Source organism: Cavia porcellus, unplaced genomic scaffold (assembly GCF_034190915.1).
Source record: "Cavia porcellus strain 051 isolate PalLab524CR breed Dunkin Hartley unplaced genomic scaffold, mCavPor4.1 scaffold_15, whole genome shotgun sequence".
In the NCBI taxonomy this organism is placed as follows: Eukaryota; Metazoa; Chordata; class Mammalia; order Rodentia; family Caviidae; genus Cavia; species Cavia porcellus.
In genome coordinates, this window is record NW_026947498.1 from 43,832,404 (window position 1) to 43,851,117 (window position 18,714).

The following is an 18,714-nucleotide window of genomic DNA, read 5'->3' on the forward strand; positions in this document are numbered from 1 at the left end:
AAATCAATTATGAAAATTTTTTATTTTGATTTTTCTGTCAATATTTGTGTTGTCATTTATAAAAAAATTAATTTATTTTGCTTATTCTCTTTTACTAAAGAGAATGCTTGTACAGTACTTAATAGCACCCCATTATAACAGAGTCATATGTTTATTATTGTATTTTCCTAGCCCTGAATGCCCTTTCCATTAATTTTATAAGTGAAAAATAATTGTGAAAATGTGTTCAGGTACATTAAATAAAATTTGTTATATCTTTTCATGTTGATAACATGAAAAAAGAAAAACAAGTGAAACACATTTCAGTATCTATATCCTTATTTATGAAACATAACAGTGTAAAGTCGTTTCCAGAGGGTGTAGCAAGGGCAAACCCAAACATAAAACCTAAAGTTTGGCCTTCTGTTTTATCTTTCATATCTTTCTTTTGTTTGTTTGTTTTGTTTGTTTGTTTCTTTTCATATCTTTCTTTTGTTTGTTTCCATAGGTAGTTATTTTTTTTTCCTTTACCAATGAAAAATTGACTGGAAGAAGTGACAAAATTCACTTTTTAGAATAGGACAGACAGATAAAAATATTTGATGTCTGGTTCTTTTTCTTATTTACAAAGTTAAGCCATAATTTGATGAAATTTTATAAATCTTTAAAAATTAATGTAATTTATTAAGAAAAATATTTGCCACATTTCTCAAAAAGTACATTCTCTGCAGTGATACTTGGTCTCAAATTGATTTAGGTTACTACATTTAACAATAGTTTAAATATTCTTAAAGTTTGTTTATGATATGATTTCAGAATAGTGTATGGAAGAGTTCCATAGATAAGTTTGTAAAGTTTATGTTCAGAACTATATTCATTACTTCAACATTCATTTATAATCAAAGTGAACTTATTTTTGTTCTATATGATGAAACTCATGTTAACAGAAATAACGTTATTCTAAATTTTAGATTAGGTAGTCCCATGTGAAAACTGTAGTTCATTATATTTGGGAATGTAGCATTTCAGCTGGCTTTCTCACCTAAGCAAAATATTTGCCTACAATATCAGCTGTTTCTATGTCTTGTTTTTAAATCATTTGCAAAAAGTCAAACTGGAAAGAAGGTATCCATACTAAAAGCAGTCAGACGTCTGCGACATGTAAGTTAAAAACCTTCAAAATTTAAAAAAAAATCCAATTCAAACCAGTTTTTGTTTTACTCATCTTAAAGTTTATCTCATGAAACTATTAAAATGTATAGGCCACACTATTAAAGTCCAGAAATTTATAAATAATTATTCTTTGCAGGATGGGTACATTAAAATTAAATCAGAATTGCTTAATATAGTTCATAGGTTATGTAATCAGATTAAATATTTTGGAGAAATAGAATATGGGGCTGAGTTTGTCATCTAATGGTGAATTATTATTTTGAGCTATTATTTATGTCACGTAAGCTGTATAAGTAACATAACATGATTATAATGTTGATATCTTTTGAGCCACACAACAGACATCATGAATTGATATAAACAACTATTTTACAAAATTGTTTATAATCTATTTGCTGAAATATGTTGGTATTTGTGCATTTTTAAGAGTATAATTTTCAATATTGACAAATTTGCCCCATGTGAAAATATATATTTAACTTTAATGGTATTACAGTTTTTAAATAATTAATTTCTCTTTGTAGGTATATCAAAAGCATAGAAGAATAAATGTAATTTAGGTAAAATACAAATTACTTAATTTAAAATTAATTAAAAATGTGTTTGAAAGGTGTCAATCTCTACGTGTTCTGCAAATAAAAATCAGAAAACAATGCAATAAAACCCAATGTATTCCAAAGAAGTCTGAAAACCAATCATTTTAAAATTTCACCATCTGCTCTCATTGAAGCAGCAAGACTAGGAGGCTTTTCTCCATGTTACAAACAAAGATAATCAAAATGTAAACCATGAGAAATGCTAACATCATCTCCCTCTCTTATTTGTTGTGTGGTTTTTAATGAAAGCTTGAGTATACAAACAAAGAAAAGGGGAGGATATTCCCTCACCCCATCTCCTAATTGAGTGCTTATATCCAGTAATAGCTTTCTGCTGCCCTGGGCAGCATGACATTGCCTCATTTGGCCACGCATAGCTATTATTCCAAGAGGCAGCCAGCGAAGTGCCCCAGTCCATCTGCTTGCTTTGTCATGGGCTGGTGCGTTCCTTGATGTTGACAGCTGTCTTAATATTCCTGGGCCACCTGCCACACAGTAAATACTGTGCTCTAAGATATATTCAGTGGTTTATCCCTCTGGTGGAGTTTTCAGAAGAAAAAAGCCTGTCATTTTGAAACTACTTTTGCATTCTACTTTAAATGCTTCAAGTATCAGCCCTTCTTGTCTATTATCATACTTTTGAGGCATAGAGTACTCACACTTCAGGAATGGTGATTTGATTACAGTTTGATGAGGTTTAAATTTTCTCATACATCACATATCATTATTGTATTTTTGTGGAAGTTATGTGGTTACAGGAGTTGAAGAAAAGGAGAACATATTGACATTATTTCCTCAGGGTCGATCCTTGGAACCGATAAAAATGAAAAAGACAAAAAAAAAAAAGAAAAGAAATATTTCTTCTGCTTTGTCTATGTGCTCATCTGTTTCCCCTGTCAAATTTGTTTCTTGAGGGAAAGCATTCAGTCTTATGCATCACTGCATCTTTGTAACCCTCATAACATGCATCTACACAATATGTACTGATAAAAAACAGATCTAGGTTTTATAGGATCTAAGTTTTGATAGGGGATTTATCTAAAGAAAAAAGACTTTTAAAATTAGACATAACAATGACATCTAATGCCATGAATGAAAAAATGCATAGAATGAAAAATGCAAAATACCAATGTTAAAAGATTGACCAATCCTACAGTGTTAACAAGGCCTATATAAATATTTTTCTATTAACTGCCTGACAACTGTATATTTAAAAACTAATTTTGATAGCATATTACTTGATGACCTTATAAACAGGTGTTCAAACATGCAATGCTACACATACAGTTCATGGCAAACAATTATAATAAATTTTATTTTACATGAAACAGAAAAATAGTTGTTATAGAAATCATATACACTGGATTATTGAACACATGACTGATATAACAGAAATTACATCAGTCAAAAGTAATTCTGCCAGGGTATAGTGATGTATACCTGTCTATGTTATGGGTTTGTATTGCCCCCACTATTCATTTTAGGGGTCTTTTATAAAACTTACATTATTTTACCCCTTTGCAAGCTGTGCATTAATAGAAAAGGTTCTATCTGGATTATCACTAGCATTATTTCTATGGCACTGTAGAAAATTTCAGCATTTAGGATTTTACATATTTTTGCTCTGGTCCTTCATACTTGGTGAGGTGAGTGGTTCCTGGAGACATTATGTGGACAGTGCCAGCATTTTCCTGAAGCCCAACTTTTTAGAGAAGTACTATTAAAACCATAATTCATTAATAAATCTTACTGTTTCCCACCCACTTTGATTCCCTGAAAACTTCCTCAACACTGTATCTCTAGATAGGCATTAAGGTACACAGCTTGTTTTGGTCACAGAATAAATGAGCGACACATCTGGCAGTCATTTAACATTCCTTTGGGGACATGAAATATTCTTTAAGCCTTCTAATTGGAAGAGTTTGCTTTAGCTCTCTGTACTTTTAACATTTCTTTTAATCTTCTTTAAAACGGATTTACTCTAATAAAGTTGGAATTGGGAGCTTGTCTTATTCTAGTGTATTATCCTACCCTTTGCTTGTCTTCTGAGACTTATTTTCTGATCCCAGTTGAAGGAAACTGATTTTCTTGACTTTAGGGGGTTAAATCTCGCTAACAACAAACTGCGCAGAATGCCCTATGCGCTGCTAGTTAGTAGGAGATACAAGGCTTCTGCGAGGTAGCTGCAGGGTAGGGTTCAGGAAAGCTCCAGAAGGCTGGTGCTGAAATGACCTGGTGTGCAACATACTCGTCAGAAATATTTCCCTCCCAGAAACACAATTACAGTTGTGTTAATCCATGTGAGGTGAACAGATCTTAACGTTTTCTGTACTAGCTGCAAGTATATATAAAATATATATAATATATATATTACACCATATTATTGTACTTCAATGTTTATTTTAAAGCTAATTTTTAGAACCTTGTGGTTTCCAAAGTCCAGTTATGTCTGAGCAACGACTCCAAATATTTGTTTCAACTTTCACAAGTTTGAATCATACAAGTTTTCCATCGTTGCTTTTGAAAAAGGGCAGAGTGGTCAATAAGGTGGGGAGTTAGATCTTCACAGCACATCCGGATTAGGAAAAGTTCGCATGTAGGTAGGCAGAGCTAAAAACAAGTTGCTGACAGCTAAGGCCCCCCTTTCTCTGACAGCATCTGATGTGGACGCCCGCAGCTCCTGCACGCCCGCAAAAGGCTGGCTTTGAAGTGGCTGCTTGCTAGCGCAGGGGAGCCCAGGGCTTACGCTGGTACTGCATCTCACCAGGCGTTCTGGAAACCTTAATTACACCCCTCTTTCAGGAGTCTGAAAACTGCCCACCACTCCCTAAGATGAAAGTGATCCTTACGTACGGCAAACACGTATTAAAACAAGAGGAAGGAAAGCAGCAGCAGTAGTGAAGCCCAGCCGCACGGAACAGCCTCAACTCCTTCGCGCGGGAAGCCTGGAGCGGCGCGGCTGCGAGGCGGGCGCCCCCACCGGACCGCACGAGCCGGGAGCGGGGCAGCTGCGGCGGCTCGGGCAGCTCGCGGGCTACTGGCGGGGCTCCTTCGGGGCGGGGAGGGACGGGGCGGGGCGTCGGCGAGGGCGGGGCGGAGCGGCCGCGGCCGCGAGCGGCGCTGTGGGCAGCGTGTCTCATCCGCCTCTCCTGCCCGGGATGGACTGAGCCGAGTCCGTCCTGAGGAGCCGGCCGGGCCGGCACCGCCTCGTCGCTTCCCCGCGGACGGCCCCGGGCCGGCGGACGCGCGGCGGAGATGTCCGGTGGCCGGAGGAGGGGCGGCGCGCCCTGGCACAGCTTCTCCCGGTTCTTCGCTCCCCGAAGCCCTTCCCGGGACAAGGAAGAGGAAGAGGAGGAGAGGACGGGGACGGCTCAGCCGTGCGCCCCGCGCCGCGCCACTGCCAGGTGGGAGCCCCGGGGGGTGCGGGGGCCCGGCCCGCCCGCCGCCGGCAAATCCCGCGCCACTTTCTGTTCTTGCTCCATTGCTCAAGTTCCCTCCTCCTCGTCGTCCGCCTCCCGGCGCCTCGTCCCTGCGCGCTGCCGGGCTTGCCCGTGAGTGAAGCCCTCGCCCCGCAGCGTCCCCCGCAGCACCCGGCGCGGCCGGGCCGCGCCGTCCTGGTCCTGCCCCGCCGAGCGCGGCTCTCTCACGGCCCGGCCGCATCCCGCGGCCGGAATGGGAAACACTTGTGCCCGCGTCCGTCCGCTGGCAGCCCTGGAGCAGGGCGCCACCCACCCCGCGGCCGGCCCGACGGATACGGCTTCCGGGCGACCCCTGCGCTGGTCTTTTGCCTTCTTACTTAATTTTCTCAAAACGATTTTTAAAAGGTTTGCAGTGACGATTTCCAAGACTTCGTCAAAGTGTGAAACCCTCGCTAGTCTTGTTTACCACTTGACTCGACATTTAAATGATGCCGCCCTGCCTTTCTGTCCCGTCTCACTTCGGAAACGTCTGCCCCAAATTCCCAAGCAGATTTCACAAACCAGGACTGGAGCTGTCTGGGTTTCCATAATCAAAACGTGCCGTCTCTCCGCAGTGCTTTCTCTTTCTTCTATCTGCTGTAAGAATAGCTGTTTTTAAGTTGTGGCTCCTTAAAATGCCCCGTTATTGAGGCTTTTCACCCATCCTGGAGGAGGAGTACATAAATGAAACACAAGTCGAAGTTTTATAAACTTTGACAAGAGGCTCACAGCCCAGACTGCTCTAGAAGAGCTTGTTACCTACGACCTTGGAAGGACGTTCTCTAGAGGGCTATGTTTATTTGGGACTCCAAAGACTCCACGGTGGGCTTAAAAGAAATGCATTACGAAAGTATATGACTTCATCAAGTGTTGTGGTGCATTTACAGTCTTTTGTGTTCCCCAGTTTCCCTACTTGTGAAACTTTCATTAGGACCATCTGTTAATAAAATACTCATTTCCAAGAAAGTTTCAACTTGGAATAATCGACTAGTTATTTTTATGGGAAGTTTCAGCTATTATCGCCCAGACTGTTAAGGGTTTAAAATTCAAAGTTACACAGTAGTTAAAAATAGTTATGAAGTCTGACAGGTCTGAGCCAGGTTGTCAGATAGGTGAACAGTGGTGCCTGCCATCACTGTAACAACACTAACAGTCATAGCGAATATGAAAACAGTCTTTAAAAGAACTCCCAAGGAGACTTGGTGAAAGTTGGGAACTTGAGAGTCAGTATTGAAAAGGAGTAAGCAGACCAGTTTCAAGTTCACATCAGCATTGTCCTGACATACACCTACATTCCTGGCCTATTTGCCATTTTAAGACTTTTTCCATTCTCTTTTTCTGCCTGGAATTGAACACGTTAGTAATCAGTTCCTCCTCTACCTACCACTTCTCTATTCTCATTACCACCAGATAGGAATGGATTGTGGCTTTTCGACAGTGCAAATCTTAATTGTGTGTATATAAAGCTTCAGTTTGTCTGCATCATTTTTAGAACTTGCCAGATGTTAAGAGGATACCAGATAATCCCATGTGTGGCTATTTGACTATTGTAAATGAGTTTACTTCTTTTCAAGGATAAAAACAAACACAAAGCCATTATTGAAAGTTTAATGAAATAAGAGGAACCACTTAGTAGTACCCAATATCCCAGCAACATAGCACCCTCATGTTAACAAGATTGGAAAGAGAATTGCAATTTGTCACTGTCATTTTATTTCAAAATGAAAAAATATTTTGGCTGGTTTTTTTTCTTTGTGGCAGTAAAAACTTACTGTTCGAAAAAGAGTAGTGTTTACCTTTCCTAGTGGTAATTCTAAATGTAGAGGAGTCAGTGCAATTGGCATGATGTATTTGGTATGGTAAGAATACAAAGATGAATAAGAAAGGTTTTAAGAAGCTCTGAGAAATGGAGAAGATAGCTTGAGAATCTGTGACATGGCTAGCACATGCAGGAATATTGAACTTTTGACAAATCTCCAGGATTTGAGCCATAGAAAAACCTTCATTTCAATGGTGTGGTGAGTTGTTTGGTCATTACATGGTATGAATACATTGTTTGTTTATTGAAATTCCTTCTGTTTTCACGAAAGTTCAGCAGTTAGGGCTTACTAGCATCAATCCTATGTATTTGAATTTAGGTTGCTTGACAGTACTCACTTTGGATGATCAGATCCAAAAACTGCTTATGTTATTTTAAGCTTATGTTGAAATGCAAGGAGCAGTTGAAGTTTTCACAAGAAAATTGAGATCTTCCAGTGTTCTGTGGATCCCAGTTAGAGAATTATTTCTATAGTAGTTAGCCCAGTTTATGAGATCACAGAAGGACTAACTCATTAGAAGTGATAGGGAGACCAGTGGGGCCTTGGGGTATAGGTGATTTTAAATGGCTTTCTAGGAATTGATGATGTTTCTGGACATATAGAAGTTAGCCAAGAGATGAAAATAGGGAACAATCAGTTAAACAAAGGGCTATAGAGGTTTATGACTTTTTAGGAGCTATGCACATTAGTGGGACAGGTGAAAAAAGCAGCCAACCAGAAAGTTAGATTGGCTGACTGAACCTTAAAGGTCTCTAGTATTTGCTCCTTGATTTAGACTTCAGGAAATTTTTCAAAAAGCCTATTAAGCAGGTATTGCTGAAATAAGAAAATTGTGGAAATACCTGCTTCCTTGATGATTGTCCGCATTCCTTTTCTGTATCATGTATGATGGACCTATTTAAAATGAGCTTCACGTAGAGCTGGTCACAGTGGTGCATGCCTTAAATCCCAGCTGCTTGGGAGACTGAAGCAGGAGGATCACAGCTGCTATCCTGGACAACATAATATGTCCCTGTCTCAGAAAAGGCAAAAAAATTAATAGAAAAAGAAAGGAAGGAAAATGAGCTCCTTGTAATGTTGGTAAGTCAGAAGGGAGACAGTAAGGCGGAACAGCATTTATTGAGGTCTGACTGTACACTTACCTTGCCTGGGTACTTACAGCATCTCATCTAAACCACACACTCAGCTTGAAATAGTGGCACATTCTAAAATTCTCTGGACAGTTGAAGAAACTGAGAGTGGGAGAGCACTTAGGGGTAGGTGCTGTCTGTAATTTGAGTACAGCAATCTTTAAACTGGACTGTCCTGTACTTTGTAGGACATTTGGCATCCATGATCCACCTACTAATTGCTGGTAGCATCTCTTGGTCACTGGGATAACACACAACACTTCACCAAGGGGTGGGAGGGGTAGTGGTGCCGCTCCTAATGGAAAATGATTTACCTGAATCGTGAGAGGAGTAAGTGTGTGTGTGTGTATTTATTTATTTTATTTTTGGGGGGTGTTTACTGGGAATCAAACTCAGGACCTAGTGTTTGCCATGCAGGTACTGTACCACTGAACTGTATCCCCACCCGAGAAGAGTAAATTTTAAGAATGAGGGTTGAATTTAGGTTGTTTTGACTTCAGAGCTGTGTCTTTCACTGCTTACCATACTCTCCCCACCCTTCTGAACAATACTTTTTCAAAATGCATTTGAATATGTAAGTGATTTTAGATTGTCCTTATTTTGTTCAAGAAGGGGTGAAAGTGTGGCCTACTTCAGATGCATTCCTTTGGACAGTTCCTTTGAATGGTCTGATGTAATATCCTTGATAGAAGACAAAAACAAAATAATGTGCCTAGACTCAGTGGCACAGGTTGTGTCTTATTCATTTCAGTGTGCCCTATACCTAGCCCAAATGAGGGATCAAACCTGTGTTTGTTGATTGGAGAATTAAAGTGAGCAATAGTATTTTTCAGCTGTGGGTGTGGTCTTCCCTCTCACAGTGGCCATTTAGAAACAGGAAAGTGTTTTGTCACTGTAGTTGAAAATGCAGAAAATTGGGACCAGGTTGTTAATAGGCTTTAATGTAGAGATGTTCTTGTAAAAATCTCAATACTGCTTCTGATGACAAGCCTTAAAGCTGTTGGTCTTCAGGATAAACTACCAACGTGAACTACCATTGCAATTATGTGAGGAAAGGGAGCTTTGTTCTCTGAATTTTCATGGAGATTATATTTTCATTGATTTAAAAACACTATTGAAAATAATTGGTAAATTGTTTAGTTGAATTAGGAGGTACCTGTGCCATGTCAGCACTATGCCTGAAATAATAAAGATGCCTGTATAAAGATGTCTACAAGGAGTGGGTTGTCAGATTCTTAGACTCCTATGTTAACTCAAAGCATAGAACCTACCCTTAGCAATGGAGTGGAAACATAGAACATTTAGGGTGTCAGCACCCTCCTTTTTCAAGTGAGATTTCTGTGTGTTGGGCTTAACAGGATTTCTGTCAGGTGGCTCATTGGGGGCTTCTGTTTCTTGCTGTTGTGATTCCATGGAAACTGAGGTGTATAATGTGAGTTTAGTTATTCCAAAAGTTGGCCTACAAGTTATGCAATTGGGACTTCTGACTTGTACTGAACCAATGATTGTATTTTTTAGCATTTTTTATTCATTTTAGTGGAAAATATTTTTAAAAGATTGTAAAGAAGGAAATAGCTATCAAGAAAAAAATATTTCTTGTACAAGTTCCCATGAAATAAATACACTGAAGCACAGATGTACTGGAAATGTTAATGGTATGAGGCAAACTGATGCAAATTTGAAGTAAAAAAAAAATCAGTTTATATGCTGAAAAGAGAATTCTTAATTTGAGTCTTGGCAGTTCATTGTTTAGAGTGGTTATATGTCCAGTGTAGTGCTTAACACTGGGAGATGAAAAGATGACCAAAATTGCCTTGAATCACTTCATGCATTAATAGTGGAGATGAACATTGTATTTAATTCTGAAATGAGCTTACTGTAAGCTGCATATGATTTTGCCTTGTGATTTGTATGCTCAGAACATACTTAGTGTTTGTTGAATATCATGTACAGGATTGTGTAAGAACAGTAATTGGGTTTTCCAAATACCTTCTCATATTACTTCCTTTTTTCTGGGCATGATGATTATCATGGTTTGCTAAGCTTGAGTAGTGAGTGAGATGTGAAGGTAACCCTACCAGTGAGTGGTTTAGAGATGTGTTCTTGCTGTTCCTCAACTGTGCAGGCTCCATTAGCTGGTGGTAGAAAAGTGCATTCTGTTAGAAATCCATATTAAAGTGAGTCCAGTCCTACCCAACGGAGCTTGATGTTGACAAAGAACAAGTTGAAGTTTTGCAACCAGAAATAATTCATTCTTAATGTGTGCTTAGCAGTTGTGACTGGCCGAGTAATGGCACAACTCCAGAGGCAAAGTTTTAACTCCTGGAAGTATTTTATTGGAACTGTCCCAAAACACTGAGATAGCTGTTTGCTTAGCCAACTGTTTTTTTTTTTTTTCCTGGCAGATTAATGATAACAAAAGGAAACCAACCTTTTTTAAGGCCTACAGAGTCAAACCTTGTGTTCGGGGCTTTACGTTTATATAAATTAGCACAAATTTATAGAAGGTATATTTGCTGTCTTTTCCAGATACATAATTAAAGGCTTTGAGAGGTTCAGCGGCTAATTAAGTCTGAGTACCAATGCTGAGGTCAAGAGTCAGATTCTTCCTAAATTTAAACATACAGTTTATATGTCTGCCCAACATGGAAGACTCACAGAAAAGGTTGCCTTAAGAGATGGTTTTGAATGGAAATCAAACACAGTGGCCTGCAGTCTGCCCAGAGGGACTAGTTCGGTGCTCTGTACAGTAAAAACGTTGTAATTCTGCAAGTTTAGAGGAAAATAGTTAGATAGACATAAAAATTACAACTTATATTTAAACACATAAAAGAGTTAATCTCCTTCAAATGAAAGAAAAGTGGAAATTATAGCAAAATACCATCTTCTACTTACTTGATAAACAGAACTCCAGTTTAATGTGAAGAACCTGTAACTCCTACGTGCTTCTTATACAAAGGCAAATTTATATACCAGTTTGGAAGGAAGTTCGAAGAGTTCTACCAGTATTACAGATTCATATACTTAGCACTTCCCCTTTAAAGCTTCCTCAGGCATACAAAATTTGTAAACAAGTCAAAATTTACCAGTGTAAGTTTAATCAGTGTACTGTGGTTTTAAGTGCAAAAGATGAAAAGTAGGATTCCTGTCAGTTCACAAACTGCTTATCCTTATAATATTATGTAGCTGTGAAAAAGAATGAGAAGGCTTCTTATTTACTTGTAAGGAATTATCTCAAGTACATTTAAAAAGGTACAAACCATGTGTAAAGTATACTCCATTTGTATGTGAGAAAGAAATAGTATATATTTAATCTGTTATTAGTATTACCTATATTGGGTGGAGGGGGACTGAATGGGGACCCAGAACGAGACTTCATTTTACAGTTTTCATACGTTTAGAATGATGTGACTTAACTATTTTAGAAGTTAAGGAAAAGAATGATTTAAGATCTGGCAAGTAACCATGGAAAAGAAGAAAATAATGAGAATTTATGACCTTATATTAGTAAAGTCTGCAAAAATAGGGAGAACTGTATTAATTTGTTCAAGTGAAGACAATTCTGATTAAGGTTATAAATATATAGATGTATCAATAATGCCTACTAATTTGGTATTTGACCCTCTTTACATGTACATGTGAAACTGAGTGGAATATAGTTGAAATTACAAAAATATCCATTTTGATGTTACCTGCTTCTACTTTGACCAGGTACTGTAATAAGTTTTAAGCCTTCAGAGTCTATTTATAAGTATGTGAGTAGGTTCTCATCTCAAAAGGTCTTTTCCAGTTCTCACATAGCAGCCAAAACTCTTCAGGGTAATAGGTGTGTACAAAATTAATATATCCTAAGGAATAGTTATGTTTTATTGAAAATATCACATATAGGGGCTGGGGATTTAGCTCAGCGGCATAAGCGCCTGCCTTGCAAGCAGGCAGTCGTGAGTTCGATCCCCGGTACTGATAAAAAAGAAAAAGACAAAAAAAAAAATTTAAAAAAAATATCACATATAATATGCTCTAGTTAAGTCTTCTGTGTGATGCTAAGATTTTGGTAATTGATTTAAAATCTTCCCGTTTAACAGAAATTAACTTGCTTTCACTTGTGCTGAGCAACTTGCAAGGCTCTAGGAAGGCAGCAGGGAACAAGATGAACTTGGTGTGTACCCGAACCCACTCATAGAGTTTCGTGGGGAGGGCAGGCATTCCACAAGTCTCTCTTCTCTCAGAACAAGTACCAAAGTGACTGGCAAGGGCTTTAGAAGCATTTAACAGGTCCAAATCCATTCTTGAGACATTCATTCTTAGAGGGAACTGCTTTAACTGCATGTAAGTGGTTCCTTCTCTGCTTTCTGTATGTGTGTAAATATGCTTTATTGTTCTTTCTTACTTTATAAACTTTAGTCAATATATAGCCTAATGATTATAGAAGACGAGGACTTCTTTTCCGTGTGCTTTTATACATCCAGCCAAAATAATTGGTATACTTTGGGGATTAGTGAAAAGTCAATCTTAAGATATGTATGATTATGTGAATACCATTTTCCTTTAAACCAAATGCTACACTGTCCTACATTCCTTTGTATTACCTGGAATAAATTATCTTTGCTTTTTTAGGGGGGTACAGGGGATCCAGGCAAGTGCTTACAGCACTGAGCTAAATCCTCAGCCCAAACTAACTTTTCTTACTATTACTTTTCCAGGATGCTCCAACACACTTATAAAACATCCACTGCTTTGTATGCAACTAAGTAACATTTCTCAGTTAATCCTTCTGTCTTCCAAGACCTTTATGGGTCTTCATTTCCTTTGCATAATGTAGTAATTTCTGTGTTTGGTGCATTAATCTTTTCTTTTTTTTGCACATCAAAAATTTTTTTTATTTAGAGAAAACAGCAAAACAGTAAAAAGAGTAGAAATAATACAGAATTTAAAAAAACAGTAAGAAATCACTAGTTGATAAATTACATATTGTTATCTTGGAAGGAGTTATTCAAGTCACAGAATCAAAGCATAAAAAGTGGAGAATCAGACACTGACAGTACAAACTGTTGTGTTTGATGAGCTAACAAAAACTTAGTAGTATGGTTCTCTATCTTACACACTTAAACATACATGGTGCATTAATCTTTTCTGTTCAGCTCTATAATAGCACATCTTAATTTTGACCCTATGTATCCCTTTTGTTGTTAATTTTTCTTGAAATATAGCCAACAAGAAAAAATGAATGAGATAAATTCAGTCTTTACATTTGGGGATATATATTTTTTTTCATTTTTAAAATTATATATTTTCTATAAGATACAAATTGTGCCCTTGACATTCTTAAAGCATTTCTGTTTTTTAATCTCTTCAATCATGTTTCTGTTGAGAGTTCTGATGGCTGTGTGATTTCTGAAATTGTTTGTGATTCTTTTTTTAATGTTTGAAAAATTTGAGAATCTAAAAATATTATTTTAATCTAATCTCTACACAGGCCTGTAATAAACATGCATACTCCTTGTGTTTTGTTGGGTGATTGGCAGGGAGATGTGTGTTTTTCTACTTAGGAGAAAAAAAAAAAAACTTGTTTGGGCTCTGTGCTTAGTATACTTTTACTATTCTTGGTATTTCAGAGCTTGGAGCCTTCTCTTTTAAAAGAATTTCCATTCTTCTGCTGAATGTCTCTAAATTGGAAGTATGAATTGGGGTGGAGGTTGATATTTTTTGACTGTGTACCTTGTACTCTACTACGGGTCTAGAAGTCTGAGATTATTCAGGATGAACTGAAATGATACCCTTCTCTTCTATATCCATTTACATTGCATTATTACCTATTCTAAATCATTTTTGCCTACTTTCCTTCTTCAAATGTAAGTTATTTGTAAAGTTTTGTTTTGTTGCCCTTACTTTTGGTACCTGGTAGTTTATTTCCTTTTTTCTTTTTAATTTAATGAGGCAGGATCTCACTATGCAGTTCTGGATGGCCTTGGCCTTGGCTTCATGATGTAGCCCACCCAGGCTGGCCTCAAACTCATCCTCCTGTTTCAGCTTCCTGAGTGCTGAGATTACAGGTGTGCGCCATCATGTCTGGTGTATATTTTTTTTTCTCTACTATCATTTTAGTAGAGCTTTTCAGTAGAACAGAATTAAACAGGTTTTTGTTGTTGTTGTTGTTTTTGGCCAAAAGTAGTGTTATGGATTAAAAATTGGTGGTCAACTTAACACTAGCTGAATTAAATCAGCATGGTGCTGACCATAGATATTCCATCTGAGGAAAGTTGTCAGCATAAATAGAGACTTGGAGAAGATGAGTGAGGTGCTGTGGACTTCTCAAAGTGTTGCTGTTTGAGCTGTTGGTTCTCCTGGAAGAGCTCCTCATGGCTAGCTTCCCCAGTGTGAGTTTGGCCATTTTGTTTGGAGGAGCTTGGATCTGGTTTTACTTTTGGGGGAGGTCTGGTTTTTACATTGTGCATTGATTCCTGGCTCCAGAGGAGAAGACCTGTGCCATCTAATCTCCAGGAGCAACTCGTCCATGCTGGCTTTCTGGCATGTGCTCGACTGTTCTTATCATCAGAGGAGCTCAGGGCCTCGGTGTCATCGAGGATGGCTGTGGTGCTTTTCAGGACAGCCCTGGTCTTTATATTATGAGCGTGACTTTTCGGCGCTTCTCGTGACTTCAGGATAGAATCCTCAACCTACCAGCACAGCTCCCTCACTCTGCTGACATAGACTTTCTAGCTTCCACCACTGACCTACGGGCCTTCCCAGCAGGGATCGATAAAAGAGACTGGCACAAGTCCTTCTTGTGAGCTCTAGACCTCCAGTTGGACTTGTGGAAGGCATTGCCATCGCCTCTAGGTTTCCATCTGGACCCGTGTAGGTCATTGCTGTGGGATTCAGGCCTTTGGCTGGATACTGTTGTGGACAGATTTCCTGTACTTTCTTATGTTAACTTTGGGTGACCATCATAAAATAATATCATACATTCTGTGTCCCGACACTGATTGTTCTCTGCACAACCCCTGACTACAACAAGTAGCTAGAATACTGTTCATGGCAAAAGATTCAGAGTGTTGATTCTTGTGAAGAGAGTTAGTGACATTTAGAATCTGAAGGACAGGAGGTGGATAGAAGACTGGGGAGAAGAGAACAGTTACAGTGACAGGTCTGTGGGAGACAGCGTGGACATAATGAGGACCTCCATAGTCTATGATTAAACTGTAATTATGTTCCCACTGAGGGGGTTTAAAAGGGCGACAAGAAATAAAACAGCTTTAAGGTAGATACATAATTACAGTAGAGGGCAGGCATTACAGAGAAGAGTGGTGTCAAGGGTCTAAGCTTGTAAAGCAGCAGAGCTTCATGAATATGTCCATTACCTTTCCTTCCTTTCCTGAATTTTCTCCAAAGATTTGAAATTATTCAAATGCCAGATGTTTGAACTAAAATACTTGCTGTTTGACTGCCTTAAAATTGTAACTTCTAGTTACCTTTTAATTTGAAGCCCAGAAATAGTGCCAGGACCACCTGTTTTACATCCTCTTAATGGTCATTAAAGAAATACAAGGCCACTCTACCGCTGGCAGTCACCATTGATGAGTGGACAATTTTCCAGATGGTTGTTTGTAAATCATTGATGTGAAAATCTTTTTTTCCCTGCAGAAGCAGAATTGAACTGGTTAGGTGGGGCTCTAGGCCGGTGCACCAAAGTCAGTGTAATCTATAACATATCTGCAATATAAAATTAAGCAAAGAGAACTTAGTGCTTAGGGTGTATAGCTGTATTTCTAAGAAAATTGTCTCCAGGTTTCAGTAGAGGACCCTCATGGCTTAAGCAGACCCTTTATAAATTCTGTTGAGTAATCAGGGACCCAGGCAATGGCTGAAAGGGCAGAGTTTAAGGGAGTAGATCAGCCCAAGGCAGACTCAGTGCCCTTGAAATGAGGGACTGTGGACACTTTTGCCTCTTTTGTTGTAATTCCCTGATACTAGATTTCATTGTGAGTTGGATTTCTAGGTAAAGAGAAATTGTTTTCCTGAACAGAATCCTCAGGGTTCATCTACCTTTTTTCCAAACATCCTACAGTTGTTGGCTCAGATCGTGTAATGATCCCATATCAGCTGGTCTGTTATTTCAGTTTACTTATCTGAAGTCATATCTAGAAAGCTACGTTTGGCTGAAATGCCTTTTGTCCCTAAAATGTTTACCCTGAAACAGAATAAGTTTGTTTTTCAAATTTTTATTATTATGTATTTGTAGTACATACTGATTCCTATTCATGGTGGGGAATTGGCATATGTACATATTATATCTCAATTCTTTTTTTCTCTTCCCTTCTACCCCAGCTTTTTAATTTTTTTTTTTTTTGGTCTTTTTCGTTTTTATCGGTAGCAGGGATTGAACTCAGGACTGCCTGCTTGCAAGGCAGGCGCTTATGCTGCTGCGCTAAATCCCCAGCCCCAGCTTTTTAATTTTTAAAATTTTTTTGTTAGCATCAGATTATAAGTCCTTATCAAATTAATTACCATAAACACAGACTAGCAGCTAGATAACAGCCCAGAACCATATAAAGTAAACAGGATAGTTTTACTAAAATCAAGATACACTGGGTATGCTGGATTAGAATAACTGTTTTCTTATTTTCCCCTATTGATCATCTTTTAGTTTTCACTTTATATAATGGGTTTCTCATATAAGAAAAACCATGTGATATTTAAGCCTGTGTGTCTGATTTACTTCACTTAACACCTTAATGACTCAAAGAACACCTATTTTGCTACAAGTGATTCATGTTTTCCTTTTTATGGCAAAGTAGTACTCCATTACATATAACTACCACATTTTCTTTAATCATCTATTAGTGGACACTTAAACTTCTTCCATGATTATCTGTTATGAATTGTGCTGACATAAACGTGGGTGTGCATGTACTGTTTCATTGTAATGTGATTTTTTTACTCTTTCAGGAAGGCTAGAAGGGGAATAGTTGGGTCAAATGAAATTTCTTGTTTTAGTTTTTGAGGAATTGCCATATTGATTTCCATAGTGGCTGCATGAATTTATACTCTCATGAACAATGAAGAAGTATTCCTTTTTCCCTGTAGCGTCTCTATCACTTACTACTGTTCAGTTGTTTTGAAGATGGCAGGATTTCAGTGTAAGGCAGAATTTCAGTGTTGTTATAATTTGCATTTTTAAGTGGACTGCAGTGTTGAACAGTCTTTCATGTATTTATTGACTCTACTTCATCTTAGCAGTGTTTGTTCATTGCAGATGCCCTTTTTTGATCAGGTCTTTAAATTTCAGGAGTCTAAGTTTTTTGGGTTCTTTATTTCAGATATAGGCCCATTGTGGAATAGCTGGAAAAATTATTTTTCACAGTCTTTAGGTTGTATCTTCACTTTGTTGGTGGTGTCTTTGACTATGCAAAAGTTTTTTTTTTTTAATTTGATGTGATCCCATTAGTTGATTCTTGGTATTATTTCTTGTTCAGCCGGTGTTCTGATTAGAAACTCTTTGCCTCTGTCTGTGTCTTCAAGAGTTTTACGTATTATGTCTTCCAGAAGATTAAGTGTTTCTGTTTTAATATTTAGATCTTTGATCCATTTTGATTTTAGTTTAGTATGGGTCTAGGTTCAACCTTTGGCATATGGACAGCCAGTTTTCCCAGTGCCATTTGTTTTTCTCCAGAGAAGTATTTGGGCCCTTTTGTCAAAGGTAAGTTATGCACAGAGTTGTTTATTCTGTTCTTTTCCATTCATTCACAAGTCTGTTTTGTTCTCTCAACACATGATGTTTTTATCACTGTAGCTTTGTAGTGTAGCTTGAACTGTGGGATTGTGATGTCCTTTGCCTTACCCTTGTTACTCAGAGTTGCTTTTGTTATTCTAGTTTTTTCTGTTTTCATATGAACTTTAGGATTGCTATTTCTAGTTCTGTTAGGAAAACTATTAGTATTTCTATTGAGAGTGTGTTTGTTTTGTGCAGAGGTTTGTGGATGCTTATAGTCTAAGGGGCTTTTTGCTAATAGAGAGAACTCTTTAGCTGCTTTTCAGTGATGTTCCCTGGGCTTAGCTAACTATAGTCCGTTGCCTCAGCCCCGAGATCTAATCACTCCGGTTCTGGAAGGGAGGATGCAGTACATGTAATCAGCCCAATACTGAGTTCTCTGGGAATATACCTCTGAATTGTTAGTGTGGCAAAGGTAAACTGTATGATGCTTACAGAGAAATAGCAACAATATTGCAATCCTGGTAATATCAAGCAAATTAGCTATAGTAGTAGCATTCAAATCAAACTGGATATTAACATCCAAGAACCAATTACCGTACATACCTTTTTGAACCCTAGAGAAAAAATCCACAATAAGGTTAAACATTTTTATAAGCCAGGTATTGATTTATGGCTAACATGTATTAAAAGCAACAGCTGCATCTCCACTAATGGTAGAAAAAAATTCAAATATAGAGTTAACTATCTTAAAGAGATTCATAAAGTCATTAAGGTTATGCTATTAAAGATATAAGAATTGGCAATGGGGGAATGCAAGAGGAAAAGTTTGAAACTTAAACTACA

General features: G+C 38.1%; 1 protein-coding gene across 1 annotated transcript in view; it reads left to right on the plus strand.

The window, feature by feature from the left end:
• Positions 1-4,836: 4,836 nt before the first annotated feature.
• The window catches only part of Crybg3 (crystallin beta-gamma domain containing 3), an 86,616-nt gene continuing 72,738 nt past the window's right edge, over positions 4,837-18,714 (plus strand). Inside the window, exon 1 of the mRNA XM_063224804.1 lies at positions 4,837-5,152. Within this exon, the coding sequence (XP_063080874.1) occupies positions 5,004-5,152 (149 nt within the window). The 5' untranslated portion in view covers positions 4,837-5,003. The remainder of the gene's footprint in view (positions 5,153-18,714) is intronic.